Below are 24275 nucleotides of genomic sequence, written 5' to 3'. Positions count from 1 at the left end.
ATATAACAAATACATTTTAAAATATAGAAAACAGTTATTTTAAACAGTATTAATATTTCAGAACAGTACCATTTTAACTGTATTTTACATTAATTAATTTAATTATAAAATTTGCAAAATGATCATATTGTACCATGGTTAATACCAGTAGGCCTATGCTGTTCAAAACTACTATGCGGAGGGTCAGAAGAATCTTCCCATCTGTCCTGCCAGTGCTTGCCTTGGCTTTCATAACAGCAGATTGCTTAGCTTCTCATGCAATTAATGCTGTAGTCCAAAGCCAAAAACAATGAAAAGCTTTAATATATCAGAATAATATTTGGGTTATAAAATTCGACAACCAAGACAACACTGAACAGAAAATAATATTTTCTTAAATGTAACAAAAATGGTCAAGTCTTTGGATGATGATTCAGTCTGTATAATGGCCCTTGGTCATATTTTTATCTCTTGTGGCCCGATTTCTCATGTTTTCATTTTTATGTTCTTTCCACAGGAGCACAAACCTTTATTGTCCACACCTGTATCAAGCCAAAGGGGCAGTTTTTGTGACCTCCATTCTGCCCTGCTCTCCTTTCACACCTTTAATTGTCAGGATCACCACGACACGGCACAACCATGCCCAAGAGCAGTAAAGTGACTCAGCGCGAGCACAGTAATGAGCACGTCACAGAGTCTGTGGCTGACCTCCTGGCGCTGGAGGCTCCCATGGACTACAAGAGTAGTCAGATGAGCATGAACATGACAGGAGGGGGCCCTCCACCCATAGGCAAGCCAGATATCTCCCCTGACTTAGAGGACGGACGTCCTGCCTGGAACAGTAAGCTGCAGTACATCCTAGCCCAGGTGGGCTTCTCAGTGGGCCTTGGTAATGTGTGGCGTTTCCCTTATCTTTGCCAGAAGAATGGAGGAGGTGAGTTCTTATTACTGACGTGCATTTGTAACTGTTTTGAGGTTAAATGGAGAGTTCACCAAAAAATGTATATTTCTGTCATCATTAATTCAACCTCCATTTCTTTTCTAGTACACAAAAGGAGAAATGTTAATGCACTAGACGCTCTTATGCAATTATAATGAATGGGGACAAGACCTTTCAAGCTTCATCAAAAAGGCAGAAAAGCACTACAAAGTATCCTAAATGTTTTGTACACAACATTTTTTTGTCAGGTAGTGTTTTGCAAAGATGTCTTCTATTAGTTGAACACCAGTGTTGGGAGTAACGCGTTACAAAAGTAATGCATTACAGTAACGTATTACTTTTTGATGTAACGCAGTAGTGTAAGGCATTACTAATCAATTTTCAGTAATATTTTACTCGGTACATGTTCAGTAACGCTTGCGTTACAACACACTTTTAGCCTTTAATTTTTTTTTTTTTTTTTTTTTTAAAGTCGGGCTCCGACTTTATGTCCCTAGGCCCGGGCTTCGGGCCAATATTCAAGTCATAGTTCAGATGCGGGCCGGTCCTCGGCCTGTTTTAGGTTTCTCCTTATCTTTATATTTTAGACATCCATCAATTATTGATGAAAAAAAATAGCCGCGCTGGTGGAAATAACATGAGTCCGTGCTGCCGTGACTGTCAAGAGCGACTCGATGGTGTTTAGTGTCCCGCAGCAGCAGCGAGCCGTCAGTGCAGCTGAAGAGTTCTGCGTTCAAATACACGCAATAAAGCAAAAGCCCCAGCAAAAGTAATTACAATGAATGTGTCCGGGGGAAATAGTAAGGATTCGCCATCTCCTCGTTAGACGCATCTTTAGAGAGAAGTGCATCTTCACGGATAACGATTGTATTAAATAGTTTGTTTTCATTTTTATTTATTTCGTTAAGTAGTAATTTAAAGCTTTCTATAGATATATTTATCATGTCTGTGAGGCATGTATTCGCTGTCTTTCGGTTCATTTTTGTGAAGCGCTCCTGTTCAAGATAAAAGCACAACGTTTTGTTGATATTGTGAGAGCACACAAATAAAAATAGACCCTTTACAGTTCCGAATGATGTATTATTCTTACCTTTATGAGCAAAAATTATGGCGTAAGTTGTTTCCATTGAAAAAAATAAAATTGTAATTGATTGCGCTGGGGCCTCCATGTCCTGCGCTTTAGCTTCCACTCTCCGCACAAACTGGATGCAGCGCACATTTATCTAGGTTTAATGTTTAAACATTGTTATATGCTTGAACTGTTTTATAATATCTGTAGATTTTATTTTAGGCAAGTCATGATGATTTGAGAAGGCTAAATTGATCAAACATAAGCTATGATCAGCCTGCTGGTCTGCCGCTGGCCGCTTGGTCGTTACTTTAAGAAAGAAAAAACTAATTTAATGAACAAAAAAAACTATTTTTTTTCTAAATGAACTTAATAAAAAGCCGGAACGAAATATAAACACTTTGTCATTAGGGCAGGGCTCTAGTATTGTCATTTTAGAATGTTTAGTTCTACTTCTGTAGATATTTTTGTAAAAAATAACTCAAAAGTAATACAGGAGTCATGTAACGCATTACAATTCTGAGACAGTAATATAAGGTAAGGAATTCCTTTTAAATAACAGTAACAAGTAATCTGTAATGTACTACAATTTGGAAGTAACTTGCACAACACTGTTGAACACTAAACCAAAATTCAATGGGTTTAGCATTTAAGAGGGTCATGACATGAGAAACCAAATTTCCCTTGATCTTTTTATACAGAAGTGGTGTCTGTTTGCTTAATATATTCTGAAAGTTTCAGAACTTAAAATGTCCTCATCATCAATATAAAGCATTTATGTATTATTAATAACCCTCAGAAAACGGCTCGTTTTATTAATAGGGACAAGCTGGGTACAGTCGTTTGCATAAACACTGCCTCCAAAGCAACACATTGACGAATAGTAATCTTCTCACCACAGGCCCCGCCCACTGACACTTGATCACGCTGAATGCGAGTGTCACGTTGTGTCAAAAGCAAATAGAAATTGCAATTACTTCCGCTATCTTTCTACACTGGATACAGTATACAGATGAGTGTTCACTTTCTGACCACGCGCTTGAGTCTGTTGTCAGGACAAATGGAGTGAAAGAACGCTCACTTTGACACGTTTGGTTTAAACAGCTCGTTTGTGTCTTTGTACAGATATCAGAAGGATCCCAGCATAAAGAACATGTGGATGGTTTATTTTTAATGGTATCCCGGATCGTGTCAGAGGATTGATTGGAGGATTTAGTTTTGTATACAAGGCACAGTGTCATAGAGAGTTCACAAAAAATCATTTGTAGAAAGATGAGGTGATCAAAAAATCCTACTGACCTTAAAATATAGCAGTCACTCCTCTCATCCTTCTCTGATAATGTCTCCACTGCTAAAAGGACATTCTGTTACGGGGAGAACAAGACGTGAGACGTGCGGATCCATTTGTGAGGCTTTATTAAAAGGCGAGGTCACAAAACAAGCAGGGTTCATACAATGGCAAACAGGAACATCACAGGCAAGACAAAGAGTAATCCTAGGGCATGCGTGGGTCGACGATCGGCAAACAATATCCAACAGGGCAAGGCAGAGAGATAATCCAGGTACACGAGCAGTAGTCCAAGAGAGGTGCAAACTGAGTCCAAACGGCAAGGCTAAGGGTTAATAAAGGAAACACGGGCAAGAATCAAAACACAAAAGGCAAGGCTATGATAACTGAGTGACTCCGTAGAGTAGCTATCGCTAGGAGAGTGATATACACTATACAATACTCGGCAGAGAGGAAGAGGAAGTCCATAGTTTAAGTAAACTGTGTAATCAGTGCAATCAGCTGTGTGTCGTCAGTGCAGTGGATTATGGGAATTGTAGTTTGAGTTGAAGTGCAACAGTAGTGTGGTGCAAGAGTCAATGTAGTGAGCGAGTGACCTCTGGTGGTGAGTAAACGGAAGTTCATAGACCAGATTCGTGACGCATACTATCATAACAAAATTAACAATTCGTCTAACTCTCGCGTGCTCTTTAAAACATTTTCCTCACTCCTTTGTCCTCCTCCTCCCCCTCCTTCATCAACTCTAACAGCTGACAACTTTCCCACGTTCTTCATTAATAAAATGTAAACCATCAGTGCACAATTTTCCACACCACAATCTGTCAAGCACATCTTACCACCATACATACACTCGTTCACATCCTTCTCTTCACTCTCTGAGGCAGAAGTCTCCAAACTCATCTTTTCTAATCATCCTACTACTTGTCCGCTTGATCCTATTCCATCTCATCTCCTTCAAGCCATTTCCAGGCTGGACTATTTCAGTGCTCTCTTGGCAGGTCTTCCAGCCAGTTCTATCAAACCTTTACAATTAATCCAGAGCACGGTAACAAGATACATTTTTAATTAGCTAAAAAGAATGCACGTCACACCTTTTATCAATTTGCTCTGGATACTAATAGCTGCTCGCATAAAATTCAAGGCATTAATGTTTGCCTACAAAACCACCACTGGCTCTGCACCCCTTTAACTAAATTCATTACTTCAGACTTATGTGCCCTCTAGAAGGTTACGTTCTGCAAGTGAACTTCGCTTTATTGTGCCATCCCAAAGAGGCACAAAATCACTTTCATGGACTTTTAAATTAAATGTTCCCTCCTGGTGGAATGACCTGCCCAACTCAATCTGAGCAGCTGAGTCCTTAGCCATCTTCAAGAATCTGCTGAAAAAACATCTCTTCCATCTTTATTTGACCCTCTAACACTAGCACTCTTCTAATTCTATTCTTAAAAAAAAAAAAAAATACTAACACTAGCTTTTTTAATCTTTTTGTATCTGTTTTCTTTTTTATTTATTATATAATAAAAAAACAAAAACCTTGCTACGTGTACTGCGTTAATCTACAACTGAGACTTGTTATAGCACTTGCATATCATTGCTCTTTTGTTGATTTTGATTGCTTCCATTGTCCTCATTTGTAAGTCGCTTTGGATAAAAATGTCTGCTAAATGACTAAAGGTAAATGTAAATGTTAATGTACTATACCTGACTGCAACTGCATCAACCATAAGTAGATGATTTAATAATGATTTGTCTGTAAATTACTGTTTTATTTTGATTATGTTGTCAAAACATGCAATCGCGAGGGGGTGTTGATACTGTTTCCTATGCAATGATTTTAGCCAGTTATAACAGTGGCTGATTCCTGAGAAGCCTTAAAGGACCCGCTCTTTAAAAACAGCCTGTTTCTGAGAGAGGTTCAGAATGAGGGTTGAAAATAATCATTTATTTGGTATTTGTGCAAAAAATATTATTACCATTATAAGTAAACCTCAAGTAACACATTAAAACGATAAAAAAAATCCATGTCATGACCCCTTCAATAAACCAACAGCCAATGAGCTGCTGATAATTAAGTCTTTTAAGTCTTTAATTTAGTTTCATGTAAAAAAAAAAAAAATCCCCACAAAGGTCGTATTTAAGTTGGTCACATGAATTCGCTGCACTGACCAACAGAAAGCTGCTTGGTTTGAAAGTGATTTTTGTGTGGGCAGTACTTCATACATTGCTACACTATTGACAATGGACCAGAAATTCAGCTGAAATTTTGCTAATGTGATCATACCTAAAGGTAACAAATAAACAGCCTGATGCATTTAGTAAAACAGCATACTGTGTGTGGTTCTGAAGTTCACTTGGATGACAAATCCAAAATATATGTGCATATATAAAGATAAATCAGAGATTGATTTCAGCAGCGGTGCCCACACATATTGTGTATTCCACAACTGCATCAAAACGCACAACAAATGCAAACCCTGAACGGTTTACGACAAGAGTTAGGTGCTTCTGCACCCTTGTTATTCAGCTATCATTTCCCTCTGATTTTTGGGATCAATTATGGGTAGGGTTAGGTTCAGGGGTAGGGATAGTGTTATAGGTCTATGTTTTTTGGACAGTAATGTTGTTCTAAGATCAACCAAAGATGTTGATCCAGGAACATGTCTGACTTGGCAAAATCACGGCGACCATTGTTTTATAGTCTTCTAATTATTGCTAATCTGCAATAATGTTCGCCACATTTTACTAGCATATTAATGTTGCAGAATAGTACCAGAAGTCATAAATGTTTTCTTTACAACTGTATTTCAAGTCTTCTGAAGCTATTTAACTTTGTGTGACAACCAGAATGCAAGCTGTTAACCATTGTGACCAGATCATTGAATCACTGCTCTAAAATTGGACCAGTCTGATTTATGAACAAATCAATCAGGCCAGTTTTGTGAGTGGGATCAGCTGACTCATTAAACGAATCTGACAGAAATAAATGAATTATTCATAAAATTAGACTTTGCCACTTCTTCTCTCATGAACAAGAGCTAGGAGAGATGTCAACATTCATAGTGAATAACTTAAAATCTGATCTGTTTTTGTGTTTTTAAAGATGTGTAATTTAGCGCTTAGGTCTGTTGGAGCTCTTTTATGGTGTATTTTTTGTCTTTTTGTAGCTTGATAGACCCAGTCCTTATTTTCTTTCATTACATAGAAAATATTTTTTTTCATGTAGACAAAGTCAAGGTTGTTTGGAATGGCATGATAGTGAGTAAATTATATTTTTCATTTACATTTTTGTGTGATCTACCCCTTTAACATTTTCACTCTTCTTTATTATTATCTTAAGCTCTGTAAAATTTCCACTGAGACAGGTTTTTTGGGTCAGCTGAATGCCTTGTGTGCTGTGGTCCCTCTAAATTTATTAAGCTGGCGGTACCAGTGTGCATTATTTAGGGCAAGCAATGTTATATGTGCTGTTTAAAACCAGTAATGTCAAGGCCTTTACAGTCTTCATTCGTAAATTTTTATGTCATCATCATTTTCTTGCTGTCATTGCTCCTTGGCTGCATGTGCATGGAATATTATTCATTGTTTATATTCTCTGATGTGAAATGTACTATCATGCTATCTCACAGTCTCTAGACATATGGTGTAAAATGATTTTAGGTAACATAAATGACTTAATGATTTATTTCAGAAATCAATGACTATACATCAAAGTCTATATTTTGTTAATTTATGAGGTAAAATGTTTATAATAATAATATAATAATTTAGGTAAAATTCATAATCTATTCTGATAAGATTGATGAGTACATTTATGTTTAGGTATATTTAGAAATACAGCAGTTACTGGAAAAAAATACAAAATATATTGAAAATGTTTTTTGCCGTGCATAATTGATTGCGAATTATCTGGAAAAAAATGAAACTAGTATGAAAAATGAAAATAGTATCAATGACAAATTGTAAAGGAAAAAAATAGATAGGTAGTTTGACACATTAATGTTATCTGAAAGTGAAACCTGACACCTTAATTAGATCATCATATCTTGTCCTTGCTTGTCTAGCAATTATGAATGTTTCCCAGAAGGCCTTGTTTCTGTTACGCACCCTTGCTCTCTCCATCTTTTCCCTTCCATCTGTGCATCCATCCCTTCTTTTTCCTCCCATCTCTTCTTTTCTATGTAAGACCTGCTGTTTCCTTTTCATTAGTCGTAAATAAAATAAAGCTCAGACAAAAAGCCTCAACAAAGCAACATCGAATACAAAAGAAATGCTGTAATCAAACTGATAACAAGCAGTCCATCGTCATAAATAAAAGCAGAGGGAGGGCTGTGCTGTGATCATCCCTGGCTCAAATTACACTTAGAGCCTCCCAAAAGGATGGGTTTGTAGTCATTCGCCAGCACTGTGAGCTCTACATCTACAGAGGCGGTTATTTTCAGATTGTTCTTTGACTTCAAATAGAGGCTGCGCAGCTCAGACCAAACTTTTCATCACCATGGAGCTAGTTTGACGTCAGGGCTCGGAAGCGTGACTTGCTGTTTTATTCTGTTGTCTGTCTGTTCAGTCATGCCTATTGAGGCTCAGACTGTCATTAGCCTATAGCAGATACCATCTGCTGCATCTGGGTGGTAGAAATTTAGCAAGAAAATGTAGGGAAGATAAAACATAAGAAAGGTGTGAAAATAATAAAGCTTTGCACTTGCTGTTGTTCTGCTTGAAAGTATACTGTATTTGATTTAATCTGAATGAAAATTGTGTCATATAAGTTAAATATTTCAAAATATGGTGTGACAGGTCATATATTTAGTGATTTACTCACCCTCGAGGCATCCTCGGTGGTTATGACCTTCTTTCAAACGAATCCAATCAGAGTTACATATTTCACTACAGGAAAATGTCAAATTTATTACTAATCATTAGATTAGTGAAATCAAGTTTTTCTCAAAATGTAATAAAAAAAGAAGTATAACCAGTGATCTAAATATATTGCAGTTATGGAAATTTTGACCTGAATTAATGTTCTGTTCTATTTATTTTCTTTTTTCCCTGTGGATGACAAACAGTCACAGTACTTGACATCTTTATAATATCTCTATTATTCTAAGAAAAGTTATATCTTATTAATTATGGTCTTAAAACTGAAGATGATGAATTAATGCTCATGTTGATTTGTATATCTTAAAAATGTAAATATGGTATTTTGACTCATTTGTCAAGCTCTTTTGATTACTTTCTGACCATATTAAGGGATAGTTCACCCAAAAATGAAAATTCTGTCATTAATTACTCACCCTCATGACGTTCCAAACCCTTAAGATTTTCGTTCATCTTCAGAACACAAATTAAGATATTGTTGATGAAATCCGAGAGCTTTCTGACCCTGCATAGACAGCATGCATTCCCCAAACATTGCATATTATTCCCCTACACCTACACTATAATTACAAAAACGTTACACTGAAACTTCAGTTTACTTATGCAGTTATTTGCAGGTTGCATATCTGGTTGTTACCCCCTTATTACCCAAATGTAACATATTGTTCCCTTATACACGTACGTTCTTTATAGGTACACTATAATTACAGAAACGTACACTGTAAATTCAGTATACTTACGTAGTTCTTTGCGGGTTGTAATCTAAAGTGTTATCTTTTTTTAAAGTGAATAATACAGTCCCCTCATCACATGCTAACCCTGCTCCGGAGCCCTATAATGTTTCATGTAGTTAGGTCAATCTATGGCCTAAATGAAATCAAAACATAAAATATAAACAAGTGACCTTTATATGCGTTAATTTTAGAGACTATAGTGTTGCTAAAACATATTTATATATTTTACCTTAGTTGAATTAATGTAAATATGAAATATGAAAATATGAGGAAAAACATGACCCAGAAAGTCATATAAAGCATTTTGATTTTCAACATAGTTAGTTTAGGTACAATCACTCATTTAAATTCCAGCAGAATCTACTAGTGTACTGTTTAATTAGCAAGAAACATATTTGAAGACAATTTACTATTTGTATATGTACGAAAAAAGCAAAATGGAATTTTGAAAAAAAAGCATTCTGAGAGAATAAAGTGCGTTTAGTGTGCAGTAGCTTGATTGATCTTGGGCTATTGGTTGGTCATTAAAGACACTGTTGTAAGGACATTACTCTCTGTGTTTACAAGTGTCGCTGTCTCTATTTACAGGTGCCTACCTTGTTCCATACTTCATCCTTCTTATCCTTATTGGCATCCCACTCTTCTTCTTGGAGCTGGCGGTTGGCCAGAGGATCCGTCGAGGGAGCATAGGAGTGTGGAATTATGTTTGTCCACGACTTGGTGGCATTGGAGTGTCCAGCCTGATGGTGAGTGAATAATGTTCTGGAGAAAGTAGTGGACTGAAACACAAGACACAAATGAGCAGTCACTCGTCTTGGCTGAGATCATGTTGCTTCATTTGGTTTATGAGTATATGAGGAAATCATTTGTGTGTGAAAATGGTTGCGTTTAAATTGCTGATTTTAATGACACTGACTTGTGAGTGTCTGGTGCATGTCAGCTTAGACTGGGTGATTGATACATTTTAAGATTCTAGATCGTATGCTAATGTTTTGTTGGAAAAGGGTCACAAAACAATAAGGAGCTGGTGAGTTCCAGACCAACAGCCAATTTCAGTGTTCTGAAGATCCTAGCAGACACATTTGTTTTTGAAGAGTCACTAGCTTAAAAGTGCTAATATACCAGCCATTCTGTGCTGAGTCATCCATTATAGACTCTGTGCTCTGATCAGTTTAATATGAGCACAGTCACACAACATATCAGATGGGTTTCGATCTGAAAATATCACTCTGTCTGAACATGTAATACATTTATTTTCTGCCCCAGATGCACCTGGACTTTCTGGTTTCCTCTCCTTGTACAAGCAGCTGTGCTTTGGAGATACTTTAGCAAGTCAGCAAGTACATAAGGCTATTTGGGAGGTGATGGTTATATACCATAAGCCAATGCACTGGTGCAGAAATCTGGTTATTATGTAAATGCTGTTTAATGTTTAAAGTTTCTAGGGAATGGCTTTCTCATTTGTAACAGAATGAGCTGAATACATATTATATATACTGATGCATATATAAAAAGTTAAAAAGTCAGTTTTGCATTCTCTGATTACAAATTACATTTGCACTATAATAATTTAAGTGATTTGATTATATTATTTAAAATATTGATTATATTATGTTCGTTAATATAATAATTGTTTAACTGCATTTAATTTATTAATATTTAATTCTATACAATTATTTATTAGAATATTAAATGTTCTGTTTAATTGAAAATTAACATTTTGTATTATATTTAGTATTTGGCATGTAGTCTGAATGAGACTGCTGGATTCATTGACTTCAAATTGGGAATCGACCTTAATTGTGTTAACCTTCTACACAAAGGCAATGAAAAAACATGCAAGGAAAGCCATTTTGAAAACATGGGCCTTTAAATAAAACAGCACCACAGTTAAAATGACTGTGGCTATATGTGGCTGTTCTGCTGCAGTCGCTGCTATTAATACCCACAAAGCTACAGCAGAAAGAATGTGCTTCAATTATTCACTAACTCAACGTGCTGTGGACCTGTGACGTTGTAAAGAACCATTACTGCCATATTACAGACTGCAGGGAAAAATCAAGGGATAGATTTTATGTTAACAGGCACGCGTTGCTAAACCCTGAACATACACGGTATTTCAGTTTGTATTCTGTTTATGGACAGTATAAATGAAGTAAGGCTATTGAGTTTTAGGAGTTCAGATTTGATCAATTATGTCATCCGATCATATATCAGACTCCAGGAGCCAGACTTTTGACTGTCAGCACAGTCTGCTGCACATCAGTGCTAATACAACTGCCAGGAAGAACTACTCTGACTGACATGTTCTGTAAAATGACTAACCACAACTTGTTTTTCAACATAGCATGTAGAGTTGGATAAATCTGAAATAGATGATGCAACAATACCAAACTAAACTGCCATATAGGTCATTATTTCTGTTTGTCCAGTATACGTATTTATTTCAAAGCCATACAAGAAACACAAGAAAACATTCCCAGAAGGTGCCAGACAGTTAGATTGGATTTTGCCACATAGATTGCTATTTTCAGTGCACAGTATGGCTCAGATGGAGACCTTGCCAGGGGACAGTTTTTGGTCAATATTACCCCTTAATTATTTTATAATTGTTAACAATATGCATTGTTTCTTTCTCTCATTCTACAGGTGTGTGGTTTTGTGGGTCTGTACTATAATGTGATTATCGGCTGGAGCATCTTCTACTTTTTTCAGTCGTTTCAGTATCCTCTGCCCTGGAGCGAATGTCCTATCAGGAGGAATGGTAGCCAAGCCAGTGAGTGTTCTGCAGTTTCTCACATGATGACTAGAAAGATTGGAGTCGTGTTGTTTTATGTGAAACATTTCATTTGGTACAAGACTTTGCCTAATGAAATAAAATGTGGCACAGTAATTGCGTGCAACATGAAATCATGAAAGAGTTTTGTTTTCATGCCCAACAACAGACGACCTTAATAAAGTTGCAGTCTGTTATGTCACTATTTGTGACTTTTATAACACTGCAGTCTTTCTTCAATTGAAAGCTCACCTTCATGTAATTCCAAACCTGTATGAGTTTATTTCTTATGTTAAACATTAAAGAAGATATTTGAAAAATGCTGGTAATCAAACAGTTGATGGTCCCGATTTCTTTCCATACTATTGAAGTCAATGTAGTCAATGAAGTCCAACAACGGTTTGGTTCTTCACATTTAAAAAAAATATCTTCTTTTGTGTTCAACATACTGTAAGAAAGAAGCTCATACAGGTTTGGAACGAAATGAGGGTGAGTAAATGATGACCATTTTCATTTTTGGGTGAACTATTCCTTTAAAGTATATTCCACCCCACACACATTGTGCACCTTGTCACATTTCCCATACCGCTCTTCATGAGCCTCATACTCAAGGTCACGTTGTGTGTTTTAGACTTCCCAGCATGCCCTGCGGCAGTGTCCCCTAGTCAATTAGTGGAGAATGAACTAGACAGAGGCTGACTGTCAACCCCACTAAGACTGGATACATGTAGACATGCAGCTTAAGTGGGCACAGCACACTAAATATCCAAATAAAACCAAAAACTATATTCCAGCATAAATTCAAACTATATTTGTGGTCTTTATGTAGTACAAACTTTAAAGAATTGCTATATAGGATAAATTGTATTGATTAAAAAACTCAAATCTTTTAATGCACAATGTTTCTTGGATACAGTTTTACTTGTACCTTTCCAGGATACTCTACTATTCCGTTAGAAGCAGTATTTGGAGATTTCCATAGCACTGGCAGTGTTCTCTGCTGAAAATATTGGCAGGTCACCAGCATATGTTGTGTTTTGGATGCTGGTTTTCCCACCAGGTTTGGATTCGGCCTCAGGAAAAATATCAGTATTCAAATTAATGACTATTTTTATTTGAACAATCCCGATTCTCAACCACTACAGCAAGATTCCCTTTACAAATCACTTTTACGAGTTGGGTTTTTAACGTATAGTTAAAAGAAATAAGTGCTTCCCTGTATAATAGACAGAATTAGAAGAAAGAGAATTTCTTTCATACAGTATGTAAGCAAAATCAGAACTGAAATTAACTGGAATCAAATCGATTTAAAATGGGAGTCTAATGAATCAGAATCAAATCCTAAGAAATACAATCTGATGTTTTCCACAAAGTCATCAAATAGTCAGTGCTATATTAATAGACGTGCTTAATTTTGTCCCTCTGGTTTTCCTTTGTCTGGTTAGTTGTGGAGCCTGAGTGTGAGAAGAGCTCAGCAACCACGTACTTCTGGTACCGCGAGACCCTGAACATCACCAGCACAATCGCAGACAGCGGGGGTCTGAACTGGAGGATGACTCTGTCACTGCTGGCTGCCTGGATAATTGTCTGCCTGGCTGTAATGAAGGGCATTCAGTCTTCTGGGAAGGTGGGGCAGACTTGCTACTGCGTGAGATAATGAAATGAGAATCAACTTAATTGAGAAACACATCAATTTTCGGATAGCTTGAAGGCACAATCTGCAGATGCTGCATATCAAGCTCTTCTGAACAATTACACAATCACAATGTGCAATTATGATTATTTTCTCAGAATTCAAGGTATGATGGTGCAGTTTAAGCAAACACAGATTTTACAGAGAAATACCCGTTTACCAGCATCAGCGTCTAAACAACAAGGACACAAATAGTTGTCTTTAAATCAAAATTTCTGCTAATCTCATAAAGCCAGTAGTGCTTCACCACTTGTTCAGATCATGTAACAAGAAAAGAGCCCCTGTAAGGCCAGTTCTTGAGTTTACATTTAATTTTTATTTAATTAATTAATCAGTAATAATTTGATATTTTAGCTTTTTTATTGACAACAAAGATGTAACATCAGGGTTGAAATCAACCAAAAAGAAGTGGAAAGAATGTATTTTCACCTCAATATTTACATTTATGAACAAAAAAGTATTTATATGTGCTAAATTTATGTCCTGTTGTAATAAATAATAGCAAAATCATTAATGCACCGTTATTGTTTTCTGAAATGTTAATGTCATCTTAAAAATCATTGTAAAACATTTGAACAAAGACACATCTGTTACACCATGTTTTTGCAGGTGATGTACTTCAGCTCTCTATTTCCATATGTGGTGCTCTTTTGCTTCCTGGTGAGAGGACTGTTTCTTAAAGGAGCAGTTGACGGCATTGCTCACATGTTCACACCAAAGGTAAGGCAAGTGTACACGTGCGCTGATTTTAAACACGTGATATTTTGAAAATCCATTTTATTTTTAGAGACTAAGGGACACATTTCATGCAATGTAATCAAAGAGTCAGCAATGTAAAAAGAACATTTCTGCAGCTAAAACATTGCTCCCTGTCAGGTGGTTGGACTCCCTCTTGTGGTGTAGGTGGGATATTTAATCAGATTTGCATTAAGAATGATTCTATTGCCTTAATCAAACATTTTAAAGAATTGAAGGCCTTCAGCTATGTTAGCACTGTTCATTTAAATTTTTAAATCAAATACTGTAAATGTAATTTTTTAAAATGCAATTAATTTTAGCTGGAGATCATGCTGGAGCCGCAGGTGTGGCGTGAAGCTGCCACTCAAGTCTTCTTTGCTCTTGGTCTGGGTTTTGGTGGAGTCATCGCGTTTTCCAGCTACAATAAGAGAGATAACAACTGCCATTTTGATGCCGTGCTGGTCTCCGTTATCAACTTCTTTACTTCTATACTGGCCACACTCGTGGTGTTTGCTGTGCTGGGTTTCAAAGCCAACGTCATGAACGAGAAATGTGTGGTGGAGTATGTATGACCTCCTAATATGTCTTTGTATTTCTCTCATAAAGGGATTGTTTATGTGATTGGATTAAGTTAAACTTTCCATTGTAATATAATATCTGTGCTTAATGCTTTAAATCTAAATGGGGAAGCTGGATTTCGAGGTCATCCAGCAGCCTCATGTCTGTGTTGTTCTCTTTTAGGAATGCTGAGAAGATTCTGGGCTACTTGAACTCAAATGTGCTGAGTCAGGATCTCATCCCCCCTCATGTGAACTTCTCCCACCTCACCTCCTCAGACTATGCTGAGATGTACGGCGTAATAAAGATTGTGAAAGAGGACAGTTTTGCACAGCTGGGGCTGCAGCCGTGTCTGCTGGAGGATGAGCTCAATAAGGCAGGTGTTCAGCCCATGAGCTGTCTGCTTTCATTCACAGGTTTCAGCTAAGCCATTCAGCATGGATAAAGCCTACATTTAGACTTAGGATTTATTTATTTATTTGCCAAGCTCAATAGACAAAATGTCTATTGTATTCATTTCTTCTGTTGAATCATAATACTATGGAATTTATTGTACTGTTCAAGCTATTTATGAACTCTAGGGCCATTTTGCACACTTCATTTTAATTTTTTTTACAGCTTTAGCGTCCATGTGCCCAGTTTCAGCTAAGTTTTGGCAAGAATCAGTCCATTTTGAAGGGAAACAACTGTCTACTGTTCTAATTTAAATTTAAAAGGAAAAAAGAATGTAAGAAAAAGTTCACTGACCTTTTAGTATAGCTTTTTCATTTCTACTTTATTTTCAATTTGTAGTTTTTTTTTTCATCTTTATTCTGACTGTAAGTTTTAGTATTTCATCATTTCACTTTATTTTAGTTGTAATAATATGAAGGTTTACAATTTAAAATATTTGCAACATATGTCAAAAACTAAAACTAACATCAATTTTTTTCGTAGTTTTTATTCATTTTAGTTTAGTTTGTTTTTGTACATTATGTTTTGTATTTGTATTTCATGTAATGAAAATGTTTTCATTTCATTTCATTTAAATTCTTTTTTTATTTAAACAATAATAACACTGCTTTTTCTCTCTCATCAGGCTGTTCAAGGCACCGGTCTGGCTTTTATTGCCTTCACGGAGGCCATGACTCATTTCCCCGGTTCTCCCTTCTGGTCTGTCCTGTTTTTCTTCATGCTGATAAACCTGGGACTTGGTAGCATGATTGGCACCATGACTGGCATCACAACACCCATTCTGGATACTTTCAAAATTCGGAAGGAGATCCTCACAGGTGATAGCTCCTGGTTTCTTCTTATTTTTCCAATGTATATTATAATTGTGGTGATACTGGGCCACTTTTAGGTGGCACTGAGTAACCTGTATGATTTTGTATTTCCCGCAGTGGGCTGCTGTATTGTGGCTTTTTTTTGCGGCTTGCTCTTCGTCCAGCGTTCAGGGAACTACTTTGTAACCATGTTTGATGACTATTCTGCTGGTCTGCCCCTCACCATTGTGGTGATCCTGGAGAATATATCTGTAGCCTGGATCTATGGCACCAAGAGGTGGGCAAATTCACTTACTGCTTGTGAAGTTCTCTAGCATTTTGCTTCAAGAGCTTTATAAAATAGGACTGTATCTCTGAAATCAGATCTCCTACTTGTCTGTTCTTGGTATCACCAAATATAGTCCCATGCATTTCAGTGTATATTTGTGTCTGATATTGATCAGCGCTGTAATTCTGCATTCTTTGCGGCTTTCATCAGGTTCATGCAGGATCTGGAGGACATGCTGGGTTTCAGACCGTATGCTGTTTACTTCTACCTGTGGAAGTATGTGTCTCCAGTGTGTCTGCTCATACTGATTTTTGCCACTGTAGTAGAGATGGCCATCAGCCCTCCAGGATACAATGCATGGGTGCAAGATCTGGTTAGTTGAACACTAGTCTGTCTAGTCCTTTTCTCTCTCCCATCCTATTCCTGTTCCCAAATTACACTCTGCTCAGCCATGAAATCCATATGGATGTCCATTGTTTGATATTGTTTTTTACATTTAGTTGGCTATTTAATTAATTATCATTTTAGTGCATATAGATTGACATTGTTATATTTTGTGATAGTTTATATCAATAACCCTAGTTTAAACATTTTTCACCCTTTATTATCTATATATGCAAATACATCTAGGCAGTGTCCGAATTCAGATATATACACTACTTTTCAAAGGTTTGGTTGGTAAGATTTTTAAATGGTTTTGAAAAAATTATCTTAAACTCGCGAAGATAAAAACTGTAATATTGTGAGATACTATTACAATTTAAAATAACTATTTTCTATTTGCATTTATTTAAAAATGTCATTTATTCCTGACAATTCTGAAGCATTACTCCAGTCTTCAGTGTCACATGATCCTTCAGAAATCAGTCTAATATGCCAGTTTGGTGCTCAAGACACATTTTTTATTATTATCAATGTTGAAAACAGTTGTGCTGCTTTAAGTTTTTGTGGAAACTGATAAATGTTTTTACAGGATTCATTGATGAACAGAAAGTTCAATAGAACAGCATTTATTGAAATATAAATCTTTTGTAACCTTATAAATGTTGTTACTGTCACTTTTGAGCAATTAAATGTATTTTCGAATAAAAGTATTAATTTCTTTTTCAAAAATCTTACTGACCCCAAACTTTTAAATGGTAGTGCATGTATTTTAAGGAGGAAGTTAGACATAAATTCTAGCTTTAATGACATTTAAATAAGAAAATATTACTCCCTTTGTCATTCCATTTAATCAATTCTTTCTCTCCTTATCTCTATAATCAGGCCATGGAGAGGTTTCAGAGTTATCCTACTTGGGCACTAGTCATGTGTTTTGCTCTAATCATTGCGGCCATGCTTCCTCTTCCATTGGTCTTTTTTGCCCGTCACTTCAACTGGATCCCAGACGGCTCCAACAAGCTGTCCGTCTCCTACCGCAAGAGCCTGGCAAAGGAGGCTTCCACCCTGGAAGATGAGACAAGGTTTATCCTGGGGAAGAACCCCAGCGAAGCCCCGTCTCCCATGCCCAGCCACAGGGCCTATCTGGGCCCCGGCAGCACCTCTCCTGTGGAGCTCATCACCAACTCTACCTCCATCAGCGGCTATGGCAGCGGTTACCAGACCAACCCCGCCCCTCCCAAATCTGAGTCATGATCCTCCAACCCATCGAACAGAGACTGAGACGGAAAGAGAAAGAAGATGCTGAACAGATGAGAAGGTCCTAGTGTTGGTCACACCTTAACCCAAGCCATCCAAAGGATCAGGACGACAAGAAAACAGACAGAGAGACACAGAGATCCCACCTAGACAGGTTCCCCATGGCCCAATTATTCATACGGACTACAGATGTTGGTCTGAAGGTGAAAGAGAGCCTGAAGCTATCAGATCAAAATGTAAGGTGGCTTATTTGGTGAGTTGGTAAGTTATTTTTTGCGTACAGATAAGGTTCAGGTTTGGTCTCTGTGACTGGTTTGGGGTCATAGCGATGGTGTGAGCTAAGGTGATAGTTGCCGCTCAGGTTAAGGTGTTACCAATGCTGCTGAAATCCAGACATCTTACAAAATGTGCAAGATACGAGATGTCATGCAGGAATTTCATTTAAACTCATCTTTAGAGCTTATAAAGGGACACGACTCAGAGGGGCTCAGAGAAACTAAAGCTTTCACTTCCTTTAATGAGCCCTCTAGTGGATATTATGTAAGTGTCACAGTTAAATACAGACCGCCTGAGAGTAGAGTGAATTGATAGCTTGATTTCTGTTACCGACTGAAGTACATCTTCATTTAAGTGTTCTTGGTTATAGACTTTGCACATCAACAGTCTGTCATGCCCACATCTCAGCACAAGAGGGCGACATATGTATTCATACACAAAGCACACACTATGTAGTCTCAGAGCAGTATCAAATATATACAGTATAAATGTCAGGTTAATTTTTGGAAAGTTTTACCTGGATGTTTTTATTTTTTATAATCAAAACAAATGCCTGATGAGAGGTGATTTCCACACAGCACAAGAAATGACATTTTCAGGATGCAATAAGGGGTGCCGTTTGAGCCAAGTAAACTCCACCAAGCACAATAACTAGAATTGAATAAATTACACATGAATTAAATGGGAACAAATATTATTTAATTTCCATTTCAGCAGTGGCAATAATAGTAATGAAATGAGTGGTATTACGTGCCTTTGTGAGGTTTACTTTGAAGCCCAGTTCTGAACCTGTGGAGAAATCTGCATTTGCTGTGCTATTAACTTGTTTTTATCCTTAAAGTTATCATGCTTGGTGGAGATTAAACTATTTTAGGCCTACATAATTATTCAAAGTGAAATTTATGATGAAGACGGTAAACTCCAAATAGGGAATGGTACCGAAATCTAGGCCTATGTTTTTAAATTTCAAGCCACAAAACATGTAAATGGTTAAGTGGTGTTTGCTTATGCTTTACAAATGCCAATGTCAGATTATTTACTGTAGAGCACAGAGAAGCATTTGGCCCTTGTTCAACACTGCCTGTTTTCAAACTTGCTGTTCTGGGGCCAGATTACAGACACATATTCTCGTCAGGGTCACTAAACAGATTGAAGAGTTGGGATTTTTCTGTAATACGGCTGATCTCTGGAATTTATGTAAAATATTATGAGGTCATTTGTGTGGATCTGATATTTAAGACTTTTTTTGAAGGAGGGAGAAACATTTCAGCATCTTTCAAAATGCCACACAAATGACTTAATTTCAAACACTGCAAAGATTATCATTTAATTAATAAACAGTTATATATAAACACACACTATCAATCAAAAGTTTGTGGTTAGTAATATTTTTTTAAGAAGGTTATTCTTTTATTTAGCAAGGATGCATTAAACAGAATAGATCTAAAGTGACAGTAAATACATTAAAATAGATTGTAAAATATAATATTCTACAGCATTACTGGTTTTTTCTTACATTTGTCAAATAATGCAGCATTGGTAAGCATTGGAGACTTTCAAAGACATAAAAAAATTCTGACCGCAAACTTTTGAACGATAGCTTGTGTGCTATATATATTTTTTTAATCTTTCTTTTTTTTTTTCTTTAAAACATTATTATACACACACACACACACACACAAAAAAAAGTTTGATTGATGTTTTTAAAAAGATTGCTGTAAATCAATCCGTTTTAGTTTGATTTATGTGCTCATTACAGATGCACTGGTTCCAATGAATGGGGTTAATTTTCAGTATTTATTCCAGTAAGAATAGATTCAGGAAGCTGAAGAGGGCAGGAGAGCTGAGGGGAAAGTGTGAAGGAGAGTGGGACAGGAGTTTTATAAAGTGAAAAAGTGAAGTTGTGGGTCTTATTGAAACCCTGATGAGTACAACGGCAAAGCTTTTGATCATACAGCTGCTTGTAGCTTTTGAGTCTGTCATAAAGGCTGCTGAGGTAAAAATAGACACGGACTAGGCTGGTTACCCAGGGGAACCTGTGTCAGAAACATCACGGCTGCATGTTAATGAGTCCTCCTTGTTTGTGTGTGTGTGTGTGTGTGTGTGTGTGTTGAGGAGGGGTTTCAAGATGTTCCTGTAAGGCCCTTGTTGTATCCCTAGCAACCACTGCATTTCACAACAACAATGGGGAAAATCATTTAAAAAGACAACTCGCCTAAAACATTTCATTCTGTCATAATTTACTTGTTGTTCCAAACCCATATGACTCCCTTGCTTCTATGAGGCATACAATATGAATTGATTTAATAATATATTGGTTGCTTTTTTTTTCTAACTGATGAAAGTTAACAGGTACTTGGACTGTCAAGCTTTAAAAAAGACAAGAAACATCATAAAAATAGTCCATATATCTGCTCTAAAGAAATGTAAGTAATTATTCACTGACAATTTTCGCTTCCATTGTAGTGCATCATTCAAATGTGTTGTTTTGGAGCTTGACAGCACCAGTTCCCATTCACTTTCATTGTTCATTTTGATTTTTCCATACACTTTTTGTAACATCTTTTGTGTTTCTCATTCAAAATAGTCAGATGGGTTGGAAACAAAATGAGAGTGAGTCAATAATGATGAATGAGTTTACATTTTTTGGATGGGCTTTGGAAGAGCCCGCACTTTGCCTGCACTAAGATGGAGTGTGTCGCTATTTACTGAAAGAAATGTAGGTGGTAAGAAATATGTGAAGCCATCCCTCTAGAGTCTGCCCTTATCATACAGTCAGATGGGATTTCGAAAGAGCACATTGATTGATAAATCGGGACAGATTTTAACATTTTATATGCACAATTTGTTTGTTGTAGTGTGTAGTTGTCCAGTGTGTGGTAAAGTACAATAATGTTAATGTTGCTCCTGCAATAGCACAAGATTGTTCACAAAGTGTCGCTGTGTGCCGTTGATTAGTGTGTTGAAGGTGTGCCTCTGTACCCCGCCTCATCCTCCAGCCCTGCCGCTGAGCACAGCTGGTGCCTCTCGTTATCGCTTATACTCTAATGGTTATATATTGTTTGTTTTGTTGTTTGTTTGTGGCAGTTTTGGGTTTGTGCACTTCACCTTCTCTAGACAAGAGGCCCCAGAGCTGCATCTCACAAGCACAAAACTACACAAGGATTGTTTAAAGTACACTGACAAACAGATGCAACTTCAATTGTTGTATTGTCAGTCAAGCAAAATTTGAACTTGTGACCCCCTCACACTGAAATAATAATTTTTTTTTTTAAATCCCATCACAACAGCTCATATTCAGACTGAAGTCCAAAAATTGTTCCTAGTTTTAAAACAGCACTAAGTTACTAACAAAACAGACATAGAAAAGAGCGGTCCAATTAAAATCTCCCCTGTGAGCAGCTTGAATATTAAATTGTACATCAGGGATCTTCAAAAAGGTCCACAACAGTACAGCAGGCCAATTATATATTTTTTGTGAAAATATGCATTAAACAAAAATGCAATATTAAGTTAACTTCAACCAAAGTTAAAGCTAAGAAGCTAAAGTTCAGATAAATGATCCATTCTCCCACACACATTATTTGTAATAACACTTTACATACATTGTTAGCATTTCAAATTCAACATTACCAATAATGTACATCTTAAAGGTTTATCAAGATTAATAACAAATCTGTTAACGATAGTTAATACACTAAACTAACCTGAATAAACTACTAACAAATGTATTTTTATTAACTAATATATATATATTCTGTTAATTAAATAAAAATCCATATTATTTTTTTTAAATAGTCAAGGTTACACTTCTTTATGATTCTTAATACAGAATCAAAACTACAAAAACAAAAAGTGCACTGGCTCTAGCTGATATTCGTTCCTCTTTCATAACCATCTGCACTCCCCAGACCAAGGTCAGAGAACCTTAGTTCTGACCTTCCTCTTTATATCTCAGAAACATTCCCTATTTATATCAGATATTTTGCATATGTCAATGTTTTTTTCCATGACAATACCCCTGAGCACATGAACAACGTTTATTATTATTTAAGACAATATAAATGAATGAACAGAGCACAACTAACCAATCAAGGCACACACATGAACAAAAGCAAACATGCTTAAAAGTACACTTTTATCAGAAGTACTATTCATTTTGTTCTAAAATGTTTTAGGGAGAACAAAATGTGAATTGCACCTTTATTAGCACAAAGCATTAGCACAAAGCCAAGCACAACATTCAGCAGCAGATATACACAGCATAGTAAAAGTAAAGTCGTGACGTATTGTCAAGTATGGTGACCCATACTCGAAATTGGTGCTCTGCGTTTAACCCATCCAAGTGCACACACACAGCAGTGAGTAGTGAACAAATGCACGCGCACACACACACACACACACCGCGAACACACACCCGGAGCAGTGGGCAGCCATGCTGCAGCGCCCGGGGAGCAGTTGGGGGTTCGGTGCCTTGCTCAAGGGCACCTCAGTCGTGGTATTGAGGGTGGAGAGAGCGCTGTACATTCACTCCCCCCCACCTACAATCCCTGCCGGCCCGAGACTCGAAACCGCAACCTTTGGATTACGAGTCCGACTCTCTAACCATTAGGCCACGACTTCCCCAATCTGAACATTGGGGAACATTCAGATCCCCATGATCTGAACATGCATTACAGTGCATTATGTAAATGTATACAAGCATTCAAATGCTTACTTTGACTTTTTTGGTTGGGAAGCAATAATCATATCACTCTTATCATTTACACTCCTCAGAGATAATAAGCGCATGCCTCTCTCTATATAATGGCCACAGATAGTGATAATAGATAACAGTTGTACATCCTGCTGAGATGACATGCAGCGGGAATTCATTAATACATAATCACAAATGCTCTCTGTTCAAATAGCATGCGTTCACTACAATCTTTACAGATATTGATCAAACTCAACTACTGAGATTAATCTACTAAATGTTTTAGACAATCTGGAATTACGTGGCACATTTTTATCTTTTTGAAGCACAGACACAACTGCACTTTTATTTTGCCCTTTATTTGCAGCTCTGAGACCTCTTGAAACAAAACTCATTCTAGCGTGAACGTTGAGCCATATTTTAGTTGACTACAACTGAAGAAATGTACAAGCATCTCTTTCTTTTCCAAGAGGTGCTGGAGGCCATAATATTTGCTATAATGTATATTTATGTACATTGTGATTCTGAATATTATATCTGTAAATATCGGTGTACATTTTGTTAAACAAACGGTAATTAGTCTATGAAAGGCAAACAGGTGAATTCTTGTAACACTGCTGTGTATGATATTGTTGTACAGTTAAAGCGTAGAATATTTAACTATTTTGTACATTGTGCAATAGTGTATGTGTTGTGTATGGGGGTAATGTCTGTTGTATCGTGTGTGTGTGTGTGTGTGTGTGTGTGTGTGTGTATGTGTGTAAAAAAAAAAAAGCTGTTTTATTTTTGCTATTTTGATGTTGTGAGTCCCTTACCTCCCTTAATTCACCTCCAGCTGTGAGTTTTGGTTCCTCTGTGAACATGACTCGATCATTTGTGTGTTCACGCCGCAAAGATTGTTGGTTAGTGCACTGAACTGAAATTTTCTTTTACGCTTTTAATGTAAATAATTATTTAAATTTGATGTGGACGTCAGCTTATCATGCAGACAGCACCTTCGGTACGCTCCTCTGGCCTTAGTATCTGCAATATTATTGTTTGCTGCTTCTAGGTTTTGTCAAAAGTCAAAATGTTCAAGCAGTCCGTTTAGTCCAACTATATTTAGCGCAATCATTATTAGTAGTGTTAGATTATTGTAACACACTTACCTGGGACAGTTCCGCACCTTGTGTCTCAAACGTATACGAGCACTAAGGAGGAAAGTAAAAAATAGAGTAATGTTGCACTCTGGAAGTGCTATTTTAATCATTAGAAATATACTTGATGTGAATGTAAACGTATTTTTAATCCCCCAGAGTACTGTAAAGATCATCCATGAGTAATTTGGTAAGAAGGACACAGATGAAACGTGTACTATTACCCTCCAGTCTACACTTGTGTGCTGTACTAGTCTTAGATTTATAAGCAATATTTCTGCAGGCATTTACTTTGGTTGGATGTTGGTCAGATGGTCTGTGGGGCCACAGGAACCACTGTTAC

General features: G+C 36.9%; 1 protein-coding gene across 1 annotated transcript; it reads left to right on the top strand.

Annotated features, from left to right (window-relative positions):
* Nucleotides 1-618: 618 nt before the first annotated feature.
* LOC306849214 (sodium-dependent neutral amino acid transporter SLC6A17-like) lies at nucleotides 619-17821 on the top strand (the record flags this gene model as incomplete). Its single annotated transcript, XM_079384092.1, has 11 exons — nucleotides 619-913; nucleotides 9477-9634; nucleotides 11538-11664; nucleotides 13110-13291; nucleotides 13967-14077; nucleotides 14416-14657; nucleotides 14837-15029; nucleotides 15732-15924; nucleotides 16036-16195; nucleotides 16397-16559; nucleotides 17453-17821. 11 exons carry the CDS (start codon nucleotides 619-621, stop codon nucleotides 17819-17821), a joined length of 2193 nt encoding a protein of 730 aa, XP_079240218.1.
* Between the last annotated feature and the right edge of the window lie 6454 nt (nucleotides 17822-24275).

Source organism: Barbus barbus, assembly GCF_936440315.1.
Source record: "Barbus barbus genome assembly, chromosome: 29".
Lineage (NCBI taxonomy): Eukaryota > Metazoa > Chordata > Actinopteri > Cypriniformes > Cyprinidae > Barbus > Barbus barbus.
The sequence above is the reverse complement of the archived record's forward strand: the minus strand, read 5'-3'. Positions and strand labels throughout refer to the sequence as shown.